General features: G+C 47.4%; 1 protein-coding gene across 1 annotated transcript in view; it reads left to right on the top strand.

Moving 5' to 3' along the window:
- Positions 1-16,385, top strand: part of SGSM2 (small G protein signaling modulator 2) — a gene marked incomplete at both ends in the record, with an annotated part of 44,999 nt that extends 28,614 nt beyond the window's left edge. The window contains 12 exons of the mRNA XM_008949303.1: positions 465-599; positions 3,990-4,140; positions 4,690-4,754; positions 5,165-5,310; positions 5,840-5,968; positions 10,169-10,351; positions 10,779-11,180; positions 11,869-11,993; positions 13,073-13,155; positions 13,632-13,741; positions 15,019-15,115; positions 16,218-16,385. Coding sequence (XP_008947551.1) covers positions 465-599; positions 3,990-4,140; positions 4,690-4,754; positions 5,165-5,310; positions 5,840-5,968; positions 10,169-10,351; positions 10,779-11,180; positions 11,869-11,993; positions 13,073-13,155; positions 13,632-13,741; positions 15,019-15,115; positions 16,218-16,385 — 1,794 coding nt within the window. The remainder of the gene's footprint in view (positions 1-464; positions 600-3,989; positions 4,141-4,689; positions 4,755-5,164; positions 5,311-5,839; positions 5,969-10,168; positions 10,352-10,778; positions 11,181-11,868; positions 11,994-13,072; positions 13,156-13,631; positions 13,742-15,018; positions 15,116-16,217) is intronic.
- Between the last annotated feature and the right edge of the window lie 922 nt (positions 16,386-17,307).

Below are 17,307 nucleotides of genomic sequence, written 5' to 3'. Positions count from 1 at the left end.
GCTTGCGCGGTTGTTCCAGCCCGAGCCACCCTGGTGGTGCATCCAGACCTGCCCTGTGTGTTCATCCAGAGCCCTGTGTGCATCCAGAGCTGGCCTGTGTGCACCCAGAGCCCTGTGTGCACCCAGAGCTGCCATGTGTGCATCCAGAGCTGGCCTGTGTGCACCCAGAGCCCTGTGTGCATCCAGAGCTGCCCTGTGTGTGCATCCAGAGCTGCCCTGTGTGTGCACCCAGAGCTGCCCTGTGTGCATCCAGAGCCCTGTGTGCACCCAGAGCTGCCCTGTGTGGGGAGCATGCGTTTGTCCTGTAAGAAACTCGTTTGTCACAGGCATTTCCAGGAGCTTGCACCCTCAGGCAGAGGGCAGGATTCAAGTCCTTTGTCTATGCTGAACATGTCCTTTTGAGCTTTCCCACAGAATCGAGTTCTCTCTTCTTATGCTCCTCTTTCACTATTTTCTTTGAGCAGTAACTATTAACTACCACCACTTAGCTGCCAGCCGTTCTACCTCTGTTGACGATGATGAGGAGGAGGAAGATAAGCTACACGCAATGCTATCAATGATCTGCTCTCGGAACCTCACAGCTCCTAATAGGATGAAAGGTTTTTATCCTCCTCCCCCTGTGTCCCAGAGCTCTATTGCAGCTCGTTCCACTGGTGCATACAACAGTGTTGGCATTATGAGAGGGAAAAACATTTCAGTGGTGCCATGAGATCTGGAGATGAAGCTGACTGCATGGAGAGGCTGGGAATATGCTCACAACCTGCAGGAAGAGGAAACAATGGCATCTTCCCTCTCCCTTGAGCGTGTGTGCTGCTGGACAGACAAACCTTCTCTCCTTCCAGAGGCCTTCATAAAAGCTGGATGCTAGAGCAGGTTCTCATCACAGGAGGAGAGGGAGTGTGACAGGTCTTTGTGTTCTCCCTCTGTGAGCTGGTTGTGTGCAATGTAACAGGCTGGGGAGGGCAGCCTTGCACAGGGAGCCTGAGAACTGAACCATTACAGCAACAGCAGTGATGAGCTGGGCAAAGTCAGAAGTGGAGTGTGCCCGTGTGGACAGAACAAGGCAGAAGTGTATGAATCACAGTTTCAGCCCAGGGATGCACACTCCCAGGCTTGGGAGACCTCTGTGAGGCAGCAGAAGCATGCAGATCAGACTGCATGGGGATGCAGAACCTTTCTGCTGTCAGGTGCTTTCACTCTGGCAGGTTTCAGATGATCAGCTGCAAGATTCCTCACCCTCCGAGAATCTGTCCTCTAATTTTTCTCCTGAAAGTAATTCCCAACAGATGTATTAAGTTGGTATTCTCAGGAGGTCTGTGCATTGCAAGCATTTGGGATCTAGCAGTGTAGTCCTGGAGGCTGAGAAGCTGTTGTTTTCTCAGAGGAGGAAGCTGAATGGTGTCCAGAATAACCCATTGCCCCAGCCAGAGCCCTCCTGCACTGCTTGGATTCCAAGGCTTGCAGTTGTTCAGAACACAGGCAGGTGCTGTCGAGGCCTCTCCACTAGCTCATGTGAAATCTCTCCCTGCTCTAGGCCTACCAGTTACCCCACAGCTTCAGCACTGCCAGGCTTGGCCTCGATCCCTCTCGAGTGCTCCTGTTAGAACCAAAGCAACAGCCTCCACCTCTTCCTACTGCCTGGAGTGCACCAGTAAGAACAGAACCTTCTCTGTCTTCAGGCTGTAGTAGCTGTCAGAAGGCTGACATCTGCAGAGGAAGCAGACAGGGCCACAACTGCTTGCAAGTTTGGCTCTTGTCTGTGTCCTTCATTTGATACGTTAGCATGAACATGCTTTTTCTGCTATTTCTACTTCCAAAGAAAACCACAGTGTATCTAGACTCCTGATAAGACACTCACACTTCTAAATAGTGGAGCAATGGTTTTGGTTCCCTGGTCTGATGGGACTGACTGTAGGAGACAGTAAGTGCCCAGCACTTTTGTAGTGCTTAAGTTCTCTTGAGAGGGGACATGACCCTGTACTCAAGAAGATCCTCTAGGATTCTTCTAGGGTGCCCACACACTTATCCCAAGGTAGTAAGCCCTAGAAACTGATAGAGCCCAGCCCAAGTTAATGAAGAGTTCTCAAAAGGTATGGATGGAAAAAAACTCAGAAAATAGTGTTCCCCTTGGAAAAAAGGCAGTTCCAGGAAGTTTGTGTTCTTAGCTGATCCTGTGTAGATATGGTGATAACAGAAAAGAGAAGGTCTTACACTGCCACACACCTACATTAACTGCATAAGAAACAATTTAGTCTTCAGCTGGCTGTGGGAGATGTTAGGGCATCCCAGCAGAGGAGCTGTCGGGTCCTGCCTGTGCACAGTTACCCCAGCAGGTGATGGTGGCACCAGGAACAGCTCTGAGGGTTCTGTAGCAGTTCCTGCTGCACGGGCCTGGCCCAGCCCTTGTCTCTCCAGCAGCACCCCCTCAGCAATGACAACACTGCTGTAGCAGGTTTGCTGGCCATTTGCTTTCACGTTTTGCAACATGCTCGACTTTTGCATGTAGCTGAAGTTACAGATAACACCACTACAATTAAATAAAAGATGCTGTTCACTCTAATTCTTCACTAATTCAGGTACCTTTCATCTGAATCTTTAGGTTCTGTGGGGTTCTTTCCTTGTTTCTCTAAAAAAATAAAACAAAAAAAAAATAAAACTGAAAAACCCACTTTTCATGTCTGTAGAGGAGAGGCAAAAAATAATGCTCCAAAAAAGTTTGTCCAATGGTTTACATTTGAACCCAATGAGAAGCTGCAATAAATACTGGGTCGTTCAGCTCCTTCCTGAAGAATTAAGGTGAAGAGCATTTTTGCATCACACTGTTTTGTGAAATGCAATACACGTGACTGCTTCCGCATGAGCCTGTGCTTTTCCTGTTAACAAATGTTTTTACTCCACTCCTTCCTCACCTATGCCCACCTTCTAATAGGTACTACTAAAATGTTTTATGCTACCTTGATTTAAAATGCATGAGATGGTTTGGAATTGCCCCTACCACCACCCAACAAACATATATTTTAAAAGCACGGCCCAGGGGACTGGATTTTGCTTTCAAATGTTAATTTAGTGACACAGTATTGTGGCATTTGCCTTAATTTTAATCATGGGTGAGCTGAAAGGCCAGTTATTTATTATAAAAGAAAAAACCCACAAGCTCAAATGCCAGCTGGGGAGGTTGAAGAGCTGAAGCTGAGCTTTCTGAAGGCAACTGGTGATTTTGGGGGCTTGCCTCACTGAAGCTGGTTGAAAAGGCAAATAAATAGATTTGGTGGAGCAGGGATAACTCCAGAAGCTGCACTCTACTGTTGGAGCATGTTTTCCTGCAGAGTATTCTACTCTTACAAACATAGTGTGCACATTAGGAGGACTTGAACTGTCCTTCTGTGCTAAATATTTTAGGATCTGGTTCTGAGAGAGGAGAAAAAACATCTGAAAATAACTGAGTCAGTTTGTCGTAGTTTCTTTTGTGCTCAAACTTTCACTCCAGCTGGAGTAGCAGTTACATGGCTGATTCCAGGAACTGCAAAATGAAATTCTGAGACCTGAATTAAATAGAAGGTCAGGTTAGATGATCTCTCCTGGCCATAAATAACATTACCATATGTTATTTATGGTAAATAGCATTACCATATGTACCATATGTCTGTAAATAGCATTACCATAGCATTACACAAGAACCAGTTTTAGTTGTTACTGCAGCAGCCTTTTCTCTGTTCTCTTTAAACATGAACAGGGATGTGCACAAACAAGAAAGAGGGAAATGGTGAAGTGACTTGGCTTGGTGGGGAGTGATCGTGCACAGCATGCAGCTGGTTTAGATGTGCTGAGAGCAGTGTTTGAGGTCACTGGAATGGTGCTCTGCCCTCTCTGAGTCAAGGTTCAGAGCCTGCTGAGAAGCAAAGCATGAAGCCATTGGGATGCTCAGAAGGAAGAGAGGGCAAGAAGAAAACAGGTTGATGGTGTGCTGTTTTCTTTGTTTTTTTCCCTAGACACCAGTGAAATGATAGAGATGCAAGGCTTTGGGGCAAACTTGCTTTCGTGGCAGCTGGAGCACTGCAGCCAAGGCTCCTCGTGTCTCTCCTGCTCCACAGGCAGCTCTCCCTATGACATACCCAGCTGCTGCAGCAGCATCCACGACAGGTGAGCAAGCTGTGCCACACACCTACCCGAGGCTTTCTGCAAGCCACAGCTAAAAGCAGGAGGGTGTATTGTCTGTGGCACCAGAGGAACAATTTTCAAGTACTTGCTAACATACAAAGGTCGAGTGATACAGCAAGAAAATCAGTTTATTAAAACTAATGTATCAAACTACTCTCAAGTCACATTTTGATAGAAAAATTTCTTCTAGTTCTCTTGTCTAGTTTAAGATAATTTGTTTAAGATAGCTCTGGAAGAGTTTCCTTTACAGGTCATCAACAATTACAGTGAAGGGCAACAGCTCATCCAATCTGACAAGGACCTTTCCAGTGCACCTGCAGCTGTTGTAGCTAAATGTGCCAGGTGAATCTGTTTGGGGCTGAAATGCTGGTGAAGAAAAAGCTTTAAGTGTTAATTTGTCATTATTGTTGTCCTTTAGCTAAATCAGTCTTCCTGCAGAGACAGAATTGCTATGTGCAGGTCAGGTGAGCACAAAATTCACAGTGATCTGTCCTCATGACCTGTCATGTTCCTGTTAATGTGTCTCCACAGAACTCCATTAAAGATGCTGTGTGAAAGCATGAAGAGGCAAATAGTTTCCAGAGCCTTTTATGGATGTAAGTTGGAGCTTCTTATATGCAGCCCTTGTGGTGTCCATATGCTTATCTAAAAAACGTGATGTTTGTTCAGAAAGCTTTCTAAGCCTAAATTTATTGTTCAGTCAGATGACCTCAGGGCAGTAGGGTGGACGTGACTCAAGTACCACAGCTCTAATTCTGTTATTTGTGGGGTTTGCAGAGCAGTGGGTGACCTGGTGCTTGGGGGGGACAGAGCTGCTTCACACTGCAGTGCCATACTCTGCTTGGGTCTCACTGGGCTGGGTCAGACGGTCGTTACCTTTGGCTCTGTTGCAGTTCTCACACAGCACAAGGCCAGCTTAGTGCAGTAGGGTCATTAGTGGCAGGTTTAGGATGTCTCAGCCCCACCCTCCCCCCGGGGCTGCTGTCTGACCCTCCCCTCCCCCCAGGGCTGGCCTACTGCCGCCACCTCTCCACGGTGCGGACCCACCTCTCGGCCCTGGTCAACCACACCATCGTGCCCCCCGACAGGCCCTCCAGTGCCACGGGGGGCCTCACCAAGGAGCTCTGGAGCAAGTACCAGAAGGACAAGAAGGTGAGTAGCAGAACACCCTCCCGAGCGCTAGGCCAGCGCTGTGCTGAGCGTGGTGCCCCTTAGAGCAGACCCCAGGAGGCGTTAGAGGTGCTCTCTAGTCTTCACAGGGTCACTTCTCTTCCCAGTGAGTCAGCCAGTTCTTACTGTCTCTTTTGCCCTTTGCTTCTCTGGCAATGGAAGGATATCAAAGCAACTGATCTCATGATGACTCTGGTCTATTAAAATTTAGATTATTTTCTTGGGAGGCACAACAATTTATGTTAGAGTGGATTTGAGATCATAGAATCACTATGGTTGGAAAGGACCTCTAGGATCATCAAGTCCTGTCTGCATCCCAACATTTCCCTAACCACTAGACTACAGCCTCAATAGCCTAGATAGGGCCCTAAAGGCTTAAATCAAGTTGCAAAATGTATATAGTGCTGTGCATGCATCTCTGTCTCTGTACGTGGTGTTCAGTGTCTATGAGCATGCCTGAGGAAAGTAAAGTTGTGCTGCCTTCAATACCTCTTCCTCCTGACTGCTGCAGAACTACAAGGAGCTGGAATTGCTGAGAAGAGTTTACTACGGCGGGGTTCAGCACGAGATTCGGAAGGAAGTGTGGCCATTCTTGTTAGGCCACTATAAATTTGGCATGGCCAAGAAGGAAATGGACCAGGTAAGCACAGCTTCCCAAGGATCTGGAGTACATTTGAACAGGGTTTGTTTGCTGAAGAGCAAGTGTTAGTCTTCATTACTGCTTAATATTCCCGAGGGAAAAACGCTGCTGACAACCTGAGTGACCCATGTTAGTAGAGGGATGATGATACCATGCTATCATGTCTGAAAACTCTAAAAGGAAGTTCTTTACTGAGCTCAGGAAACCCACATTCAGCCTCTGCCTGTGACATATACTTGCCCCAAGCAAATCCTGCTTTCACAGATCTGTCATTTATAAAATAGGGAGCCATTGACATTTGGATAGTAATTGGAGTCATCCCTCTTTTATATGGTGTGTCAGCTGAGTTCTGCTGCAAAATGCTCTGTGAAATAACTGCTTTATCTACATGATACTGCATGTGTGGGCTTCTGCTGGAGCTGTGAGCAGCCCAGATGCATCTTCTGAAGTGCACTTGGGGTTACTGCCTAGAGGCTAAAAATACCCAGAGGAGGGTTTGGGTTACAAGTTCATTATGCTTTTGCTAGACTTAAATAAGCATGGCTCTGTAAAACACAAGGTGCAATTCCAGATGAGACATTGTCCCTCCTAACATCCCCCATGCTGTTGCCAGCATTGATCCATGAATAATTGCCCAGGTTATGTCACAGCCTTATTTGGCAGTCTGAAACTTGGCATTAAGTATATAGTTTCCATTAATGAGACCACAGTTTGCCCATCTCTTAGTTATTGCATTTCCCTTTGCTAATCTGTTTATAGCAGTATCAACTTTTTACTTTGCTGAGTGCTTCCACTTATTGTAATTACTGAGCAAGTGCCTTGCCTACAAACCAGGCTGGTAACAAGCAGACAGGGCCAGATGAAATGGCAGAGTTACACCTTCACTCAGTGATGGGAGTGAAGCCAGTGTATTTCCATGGAGTGATGCACTGTAGGGCCACGTTCCTGCCACAGTGCAGCTGTAGAGCTGGTTCCTGTGCAGAGCAAGAGCTTTGCTGGCTGCAGAGGTCTCCTGCAGTCCTTAGGCCTGTGTGTAGTGGGAGCACTGGTCTCTCAGCTCCTCAGGAAAGGGATGTTCTCCTTTGCAGAGCCTCAGGGCTCCAGTGGGACACTGCCCTGGGGACAAGGTCTGGATCTGGATGTTGGTGAAACATTGCTTTTAACTGACATTAAGAATCACCTGAATGTTTGCTGAACTAGAACAGTAATGAGGTTTGCCCTGGAATATAATTAACACATTAATCTGCTTTTCTGTTGGTGTTATGACCAGGGAGGTAGCACTCCTGCAGTAGCTGATCCTGTTCTGGATTAAAGGGATAAGGGGTAGTTTGTATATCAAAACATTTGGCATTTGTTAACTCCCAATTATTTTGTGTTCCAAGGCATAGTTTGTATCCCTGTGAGCTCCTGCAGATTAGAAGGGCAGCCTGAGCTAGAGCCTTGCCATGAAAAAAATCAGCTGTCTTGCAAACAGCAGGCACTTCATAAGCAGCATTCTTCTTAGTAAATATTACTGCAGCAATCTCACTTGTTTTTCCTCACACTAATCTTTATAAACCAGTTCTGAACATGGATGGAGAAATGCACCCCTCAACTGATCAAACTGGGTCATAATGTGGATTCTTCTCCTTGAATCCAGTCATCTTTGTAGGTATTTGTATTTAAGTTTTTGGGCTTTAATGTGTACATCAAGAACGTTCTGCTGGGGCAAATTCCTGCCCTCCCATGACATGAGCATCAGAAGAAGATGAAGTTCCTCTGAGGAGAAGCAAATCCAGATATCCAGCCAGGCTGATGCATTTCCATAGTCCTGCTGGAAAGTACATCTGCTCTACAAGGGGACTGTTCAGTCACCCCTTATCTGCAAACAGTACAAGCTGAAAAAATAATTCCTCCTACAGCACAATGTGGGCTTGTTCCACAGCTCATTTCTGGTGAAAACAATTGGTGAAAAAGGGAGGGCCCCTTCTGTGAATTTGGTGCAGAGCTTCAGCAGCAGTGATCTGGCTGAACTGCAGCACTTCTAGATGCAGTGTGAATTTACTACATTAGTATTTAGTGCTCCACTCATTCTTCTTTTATTTCTAAAGTAAAATTTTTAAGAAACACAGGATATTGGAGGTTGCTTGCATAGGTTGCATTTTGCTGTCTCTGTTCTCCACAGATATATGAACCATCAGGTCTATGGTCCATATGTAGACACAGACAGTATGTCTGGAACTGAAAAAAGGACCTAGATACCTAGCTTTCAAAAGTGGCAGATCTGGAGCCACAACTCATGGATTCTAGCCCTAGCTTCAGAGGGCACACATGTATACACAGCTAGAATATCAGAGATTTGGCAAGAAGAGATAAATACTTGGGGCCATTTGTACAACAGGAATTACAGTAAATTCAGAAAGATGTGTTGCAAGGTATGAGAGATCTGATCTGCAGAAATGCTCTCAGAGGAGATAAATACTTGGGGCCATTTGTACAATAGGAATTACAGTAAATTCATAAAGATGTGTTGCAAGGTATGAGATATCTGATCTGCAGAAATGCTCTCAGAGAGATTTTTTTGCCCAAGTTTGTACCATGCTAACTCTTCTGCTGACCACTTGCCCAGTATAGAGTGAGCTAATCACTAACAGGCAGACCAGCAGCCAAACTCCTCCCCATGCTACCACATCCCACCCCAGAGATCCAAAGTGCCAGACAAGCAGAGGAGGAACAAGTCCCTGCACTCACCCACCACAGTGGAGATGAAGAAGGGAGAATGAGCCAAGCTGTGGGTGATGGCAGCAGCCAGGCCATGAGCCCAGTTCTAGAGCAGGGACTCAGAGACAGCTTCGTGTTCTGGCCCTGTTGTCCTGGGAGCTCCACTTGCTGTGAAGAATCAGGGAGCCCTTCCAGCAGCCAGAACCCTCACACAGCACATGGGCTGTGTAACCAGCCCCCCTGCAAGCAGGGTCAGCTCTTATAGAGGTGGCTTCTTGCCCCACCTCCAGGTTAATGGGAAAGGTGGGGGCACCTGGTGGGGATCTCCTCATCAGTTCCCACCCAAGGCTGGCCAGGCCCTGGGTGAAAACCAGTCCGTGGGGTCTTTCTTGCCTGGCTGTGGACATCATCCATCTGCCAACCCTCATTCAGGGCTGGGGGTTTACACTAACACAGGGGTGCTCCAAACCTTATCTGGAATAGTAATGAGCTGCTCTGCACTAGCTGTAAATATCAGTAATACCTAACTCCTCAAAGAAATGAGCTGTCCAGGTCTAAAGCTCACCACTGAATGTAAGAGTTGATTAAATTAATCACAGGAAAAGAGTCACAACATTTGCACACGCAGGAGACTTGCCGTGTCCTTAACCAAGCTCATCACAGATGATTATCCTTTTTGCCTTCTGATGATATTTTTGCAGTCATCCATCAGTATCTGGGGCACTCCCAAATGTGGCTGTCCTCCAGCCTTCCACTAACTGTTGTATTTTATGATTTATGGCTCGACAGCTACCTCGAGTGACAAATAGCCTGCAGGTCTTAGCATGAGTGCTCTGGTAGCAGCTCCACACAGCAGAGCCCAGAGCCTGAAGCCAACTCACTACTGTGGTTTCTCTTCAGCTCTTGACAAGTGACAGAGTAGTAAAATTACTGCATGTCCCTTAATAGCTCAAGGGGGGGCTTCTGTGTCTCTTTCAAGCCAGCAGTGGCAAAAATCTGTTTTATTACTATGGGAACCAGAGTGGTTGGATCTGGCCATGCACAGTGCAGCCACAAGACTGAGCTCTGGGAGCTGGGCTTGTTCAGGAGCCTCCCCCAGCACCTAACTCTGTACAGGCTGATGTCTGCAACCCTGCGACCTGGGTTTCATTGCCAGGACTGTGCTAGAGCTGGAACAGAGAAGGAGTTAGGAAGAAGGTGTAATGAAATTAGGAGTAGTCCAGTTAGAGGCAGCAATTGCTCTGTCAGAGTGTGGCTGAAATCTTCGTGAGGTTTCACAGGAAAGCCAGTGACATCTTCTGTTCTCCCCTGAAGGATGGCAAAGCTCTGTTGGTTGCACAGGCTGGCATGAAGCTTTTCTGGCAAGAGGCACTCGGGGTCCTTCAGGCTTCCAGTCTGAGCTGTCACCCTTGCTTTAGAGCTCTCCCTCCTGGTGCCCACTCATTGCTGGTGCTGTCTTTCGAGGAGGACTGGCCTGTCAGGGTGTGTCTGTGTCTGCAGGTGGACGAAGACGTCGCTCTCCGGTACCAGAAGGTCATGGCTGAGTGGAAGGCCTGCGAGGTCGTTGTGAAGCAGCGGGAGAAGGAATCTCACTCTGCCACGCTGGCCAAGTTTTCCTCGGGCAGCAGCATCGACAGCCACGTCCAGAGGCTGATCCACAGGGACTCCACCATCAGCAACGATGTAGGTGCCCCTGCCCACGCCCCCCGGGGCGGTGGGAGGCTTGGTGCCTGCAGGGGTCCCGCGTGGGCCTGGCTTAGCACAGCTCCATCAGTCTGGAGCTACGTGAATCCTGGATGGAACCTGAAGCTGCAGTGCTGCCCCAAGGGAGCCAAGAGCAGGGCTGTATTTTGGGTAGTCTGTAGCTGTTCTTAAGCAGGACTTGCCCAAGGGGCTTTAAGGTTCACCTGCTGTGGAAGAAGGAAGCTATTCCTTCTCTGAGCAGAGGAATAGCTTTCCCCAACTGTCTGCATGCAGGGAAGCTCTACTGCTCAGTGACCGTGTTACTGAATCATTTCTCTCTAGTGGCTGGAGGTTTGTTACACTAATGTTTCATGCTTCTCTCTTCTCCCTGTTTTATCTGAATCTTCTCTCCCCTGCCCACCTCCAGGTCTTTATATCTGTTGATGAAGCAGACCCTGTGGAGCAGGGCCCCAGGGGCCAGGACGACCCCCCTCTCACCCTGCTGGCCGCCGACACGCCGGGCGGGGCGGCTGCAGAGCAGCAGTCTGTGGAGTTCGACTCCCCCGACTCTGGGCTGCCCTCCTCAAGGAACTACTCCGTGGCCTCAGGCGTCCTGTCCAGCATCGATGACGGGCAGAGTGTCTCCTTTGAGGATGGGGCTGAAGAAGAAGCTGGCCCTGACGTGGAGAGGACGGATGCGGACGCCCCGCGCGTGCCGAAAGCCAAGCCCGCGGTGCTGCAGGCCCAGGAGCCCCCGGCAGCAGAGCAGCTCTGTCCCCAGGCAGATGATTTAATGGACGTTGCTTCTGTCTGTGCTGCCTCCTACACGGTAGGTCACAGCATTTGTGTCATCATCCCTCTGCACTGCGTTGCTTTTCTAGCAAAGACTTGTACTTTTTTAGACAGGATTTAATGAGAGACAGTCCCGAAGCAGAACTGCAGGCGGTGGGATGATAACTGAGGATTACTGACTCTCTTCATCTGGACTTTGAGCTAGATGGGTGATAAGCCAGCAAAAAAAAGATGGTGTTTTTTTTTTTTTTGAGTGGGAGGGCAAGGAAAAGGATGTGGTACAGTTCTAGCAGCTAAAAATTTCCAGAGGCTGAGGGGAGGTGTGGGGGTGTGCACAAGACACCACTTGTAAGATTTTAATGTCATTTAATTCAAGCTAAAACCCACATTTAACCAAATGGAACAGCAACCTAAATCTAGATTTGAGACTCCACCATCTCTGCTGGTGTTGCTGTCAACAGATCAGTAGTCAAGTTCTTGCCTTTCTACTGAAGTTGTTCAACTGCAGATAACTCTTTGGAAACAGGACAGGCTTGGAACATTTACCAGTGAAAGTGTATGTGTCTTGCCTGGGATTTTTAACAGTAATCAAGTATATAGGTGCTCTCATGTGCCCAGAGTATGACTGTACTATTTTCTGGTTGGTTGATTCTCAGAGCAAATCTGCACAGAGTCCTGGCAATATTCTAAACTCAGCACATCTAGCTAAAACCTTTCTCTTCTAGATCGAGCTATTGGACACTGTTGCCTTAAATTTGCACAGAATTGATAAAGATGTGCAGAGGTGTGATCGGAACTACTGGTACTTCACTGCTGATAACCTGGAGAAGCTCCGCAATGTCATGTGCAGGTAGTGCAGCTTGCCAACTGAACTGCTCTTCATCCACCTCTCATAATCCAGAAACCATGATAATATGAAAATAACAGTCTGTATAAAAATTCTCACTAATGAACTTAAAACTTGGAAGCAGGAGGAACAGATCAGATGGTAGGCTGGAGACCACGGGTATGATTGGTGTCCAGGTTTGGAAGGTAGGCTTGAGAGACTCCACCTCAAGAGACAGACCCTGGCAGTCACTTAGAACTATTCTCTAAATGTACTGTTAGCTTTGGCTTCCTGCTTAGGAGATAATCTGTAAGTGTTCTAATGTTTCATAGGGATGACAATAACTGTGAGGTGCCCAGATACTGTGCTGGGGGACTGCACAGGCAGGAAGGCTGCATCTTAAACCCATGTCAGACAGGCTGCTGGAATCAGCAGAAACCTGGCTGTCACTTTTTGCAGTGCCAGTTGCCATGAAGGTTGTTCAGCTGAACACTTAGAGCAGAAAGTGTTGTAGACTTTAATGAACTCAAGAAAAGGTACCAAGATTCCAGCAACAGGAAAAAAGCCAACAAAAGCCAAAAAAAACCCCAGGTACCTTTTACAAATCAGGTTTTTTCCCTGTAAGAACTGTTCTGCTTTTGTTAGGGGTTTTTTGACAAACTGTTGATAAATGAGCCATGCATGGTCTTCTCTAGCCAAGAAGAAAACAAGAGAGGGCTGTGAAGTACTCTGAAATAAGCAAACAATTGATCACATTATTTTACCCTTTCACAACACATGAGGAGCCTACAGCAAGAGTCACCTAAGAGGAGATACTCCTGCCTCAGATGCTGCTCTCTCCTCATTGCGGGTTGTTTATAAAGCCTTTAGGAATTTTCCTGAAAGAAAAACAGCATAAAAACTTGTCATTTTTTACCAGTGGGTTGGAAGATTTGAGTAGTTGTAGTTCTCTGGACTTTTAGCTTTGTTTTACAGCACTCTAGAACAAGATACTTAAAAGCTTCCAAAAGGAGTTGACCTTAGGGGCAAGACAAATCTCAGAGGCCACGATGCAGCAAGAGAATTTCTAATCCTATTTCTTTTGTGTTTTCTTCTTTCTGCAGTTATGTTTGGGAGCACCTAGAAGTTGGGTATGTTCAAGGCATGTGTGACCTCCTGGCTCCTTTGATGGTTATACTTGACAATGGTAGGAAGGGTTTAATTTTGGAACGTGTTGGTATCTCTAGGGAGGTCTGTCTTTAGAAATGCTCTTTCAGAAGAAGCTGTGTGCATTAGCCAGGCCCAGCTCACCAGGAAAACCAAACCTGCAGCTCTTGATCTGTATTTTCTCTACATGTGGCTCTTTTGAAAGGGCTACCATTAGTATCTCCCCATTAGTTCACTCCCTGACTTCCAGATTAAATTTTACTACATTTTCAAAGCAGCTGGGTTCTGGCAGAAGCTGAAAACTCAACTGCAAGTGCAAGCTGGATTCTTTTGAAATTTGAAAATGTAAAAATGGTCCAGAGTCAGGTACTGTCTTGTGTATCATCTAAATAGTGGAGGTGGGTTTAGGGAGCGGCAAAGGGGGAAACCTGCTTTTCCCTTGCTCTGCAGATCATTATTTTGCTTCAGGGAAGTGGCACACTTAGCAACACTGAGAGTTCTGAATTGTGTCTGCAGATCAACTGGCTTACAGCTGCTTCAGCCACCTGATGAAGAGGATGAGCCAGAACTTCCCCAATGGAGGTGCTATGGACACACACTTTGCCAACATGCGATCCCTAATCCAAGTGAGTTCATTTAAATCTTATTTGAAGGAAGATGAGGTTGTGGCAGAGGCTCATAACTAGCTTGATGCCACAGTGAAGGGCAGGGACTCCAATGACTGGGGTTCCTATCATCTGGTTCTTCAGAGCTGAGGAGGATAAGAATTGTTTTATGCAGCCCCAAACTGATTTCCTGCTTCTCAGGGGACAGCATTTGCTGTCACGATGAAGTGTGTGGATTAGAGTAGGTTGATTTGTCTTAACCTGATAAAGAAAACAATCCCCCCAAACGTCTGCCTCCACCACACCATCTACACAGTGTAATGACTCCCATCTATGGCTCAGCACCAACTGAAGTCAATGAGAAATAGCAGCAAGATCCAGTGTCAGCTGCTTTTTGGGAAACACTGATACTTGTGGCACAGATTTGATTTCTTACAGGTTCAAACAGCCCATAGCTATCACTGTATTTACATTGGGCCCTTCCTGAACAGGGCTTTTCTGGACAGGTTTAAGGCCACTCCAGAAAGCACCAGGCACCTGAGCAAGATGAGCATAAAGAAAGCTGAAAACTCTCAGGATAAGTAATTATTCGGTTTGATAGGTGGCATATTAAAAAGGAATGCAAGCAGAGGTCAGTGAAGCTGGGAGCTGGGCAGGACAGCAGATCCAGGCAGCTGCAGGGTCCTGTGGAGCAGCAGGAGTGTGGGAGGAGCCACAGCTTATCCAGCAGCCTGTAGGTGACATCTGTGAGGAAGGGCTGTTGATGTCATGAGACATTTAAGACATCTACCAGACATTTGGGCAGGAGCTGTTCAGTTCCAGAGTGCTTAGATGGTGCAGTGTGGGACTGTGCCTCTGCTCAGCAGAACTACAAACTCGTGATGGAAAAGTCTCTCTCCCTTCTTCTCTCCAGGTAAATGGAGTTCAGTCTTTGCACCCCATCTCCTGTCGTGCAATCTGAGAATAGAGTTGGGTGGGAAGATGAAAATTTGCCACTTGTTGAAAATTGGTAGGATCTCTGACTTGCTGCTTGGACCTTTAAATTCACAGTGAAGACTCATGTTGTCCTCTCGTGCCTGCAGAGCAGTAACTCCTCACCTCCTCAGTCTGTGCCAGGGCACCCACATCACAGGCCTGCTGGAAACACAAAGTGAAGGGATCTCTGTGTGCTGAGCAGCTGCTCAGTAACCACAGGACTGGGGCATAAAGAGCAGCAGGGAAACCTCAGCCAGGCTCCAACACCTTTGATCCTGGCCACTTTCAGACAAGATGCTGACAGCTGGTGGTTTTCTTTCTAGATTCTAGACTCAGAGCTTTTTGAACTGATGCACCAGAATGGAGATTACACTCACTTTTACTTCTGCTACCGCTGGTTCCTGCTCGACTTTAAAAGAGGTAATAGTGTTCTGTGCCTGCAGTTTATTGTTATGCAAAACTGTGAGCAGCTCTGTGTTTTGGGCTAGATGTCTGGGTGGTGAGGAGCAGCTGGGCTCACAGGAGAGTTTGTAGCTAGGAAAGCTAGTGAGGTAATGCTGGAGTGAAGTCAAAGCTTAGAAAGGAGTGTTGTAATTTCCTGATGGTTGGAGCCAAGTTTCTTCTCAGTGCCTCTTTGCTCAGAAAGGTGATCCCAAGTTGATCACACTCCTTTGTAAGCTTTGATGCCTCCTTTCTAATCCATTGTGTAAAAAGGAGCAGCTCAGCAATAGCTCAGGAGCTGTTGTACTCTGCTCAGTGAGGTACTTTATGTATTGTGGGAGCACCCCAGGATCTGGGGATCCCTTCACGAGCACACCCACCCACACCAACAAAAGAGCTGCTTATCATCAAGAGACCCATCTTACTATCAGGCAAGCCAGGAGGCCCTTTGAGTTACAGACTGATCTGCAAGAATCAAAAGAAGACATCCCTCTCAGACACCTGAAAGCACAAAGGTGACAGAGGGAGATGATACACATCCAGCAGCTCTATTATGAGCAAGTCTCTGGCAGTGAGGGGGGAGGAACTGTAACCCCTGGAGCTGCTCCTTCAGAGAAGTGCCTGCCCCCAGAGCCCAGCCCCTGGCCCTCACTGGCACTGGCAGGGCAGGAGATGAGCCCGTCTGACTGTAGAGTCCGTTGTTGCCAGCTAAAACCAGCAGAGCTTTAGCACTGGTAGATCCTCTGCAGAGCCAAGAAGGGGTCCTGGGTGCACATGCAGATCTGCAGCCTGTCATGAAGCCCTGCTCAGGGCAGCTGGTCCTGCCTGGGGGCACCGCGTGGTTCCTGCAGCTGGGGCACCTCCACACCTATGTTCTTCCTGAACGGCCCTTTAACCCCAGTCCTGTTGCTGTCCCTGTGCAAGTGAGTGACAGGAGCTGCCTGGAGGAGAGGGGGAGAGGGAAAGGAGGAGTCACCAAGTGCTATTCCTGTCAGCATAAGGCCTGTAAGACATTAGTTAGAGAGGGGGCAATGGTCAGTTTGAATAATCAGATGCTCTTGTAATGTTTATTCCCATTCAGAATTGTTGTACGAGGATGTATTTACAGTGTGGGAAGTTATTTGGGCAGCAAAGCACATCTCTTCAGAACATTTTGTCCTTTTCATTGCCTTAGCACTTGTGGAAGTTTATCGAGAAATTATCCGCGATAACAACATGGACTTCACTGATATCATCAAATTTTTTAATGGTAAGAGACTTTTTTTTAAGCGAGCCATTTTGATAAAAAGCAAGTGATGAGGGTTTGCTCCTTCTCCCTTACTCAGAAGAGCTGTCTGCAGTTGTGCAGTGTTCTTGCTGTCTGATTTTCACACGCTTCCTGAAGATCCGACCTGGCGTGCACACACAGCAGCGTCCAGAGCGGTGGGGACCACAGAGCTGGCAGCTTTGCCAGTGCCAGTGGCAATTTTTACCACAAAACAAGCTCCACAGTTCCTGTTAAAACGATTTGTTACGGTGGCTCTTTGCCCTTGGTTTAATGGGAGGTACTGAAACGCTGCTTAATTTTTTTGCAAAAGTCTCTTGCAGGTTTTTAGATTGCCAGAGCCATTTCCCTTTACAGGGCTTGACCCTGCTGAGGCTGAAACATAGAAGCAACTGTTGATGGGAAGCATCCCAAACGGCTGCCCTGGCTCCTTGCTCACCATTGTGGGCCACAGATCCTTGCCAGCATCTCCTGCCAGAGCTGGCAAAGCGAGCTGGGTCTCCTCCTGGCTGCAGAATCCCAGTTAGTCCTAAACAAGTGCTCCCTGTTAGGTTATGTTAGGAAGTTTGGAAACAATTTTGTGTAATCACAGTAATTTACTCAATTATCAATGCTGGGCCTTTCAGCCATCTGTTGCAGAAACCCCAGATTTGGTTTTGGTTTTCCCTCAGCCACTGGTATTCCAAAGCCACACATTAATGCTGCCCTGAAAAAAAAACACAACACCAAGTACAAAAACAACAACAAACATCCTCCAAAAACCCAAAGAAGACTCCTCAGTTCTTGCCTCTGTCGAAAGAAGTGTTTATTGTGGAACAGAGGATTTGGGTTTGGCAAGAGCTGCTTTCTGTGCTGAGTTCCAGCTGCAGAGCTGGGCCGGCCGTGGAGCTCCGTGGGCACACTGCTC

This window comes from Merops nubicus, unplaced genomic scaffold (genome assembly GCF_000691845.1).
Source record: "Merops nubicus isolate BGI_N331 unplaced genomic scaffold, ASM69184v1 scaffold25010, whole genome shotgun sequence".
Classification (NCBI taxonomy): Eukaryota; Metazoa; Chordata; class Aves; order Coraciiformes; family Meropidae; genus Merops; species Merops nubicus.
Note: the sequence above shows the minus strand (reverse complement) of the source record. Positions and strands in the feature narration are given on the sequence as shown.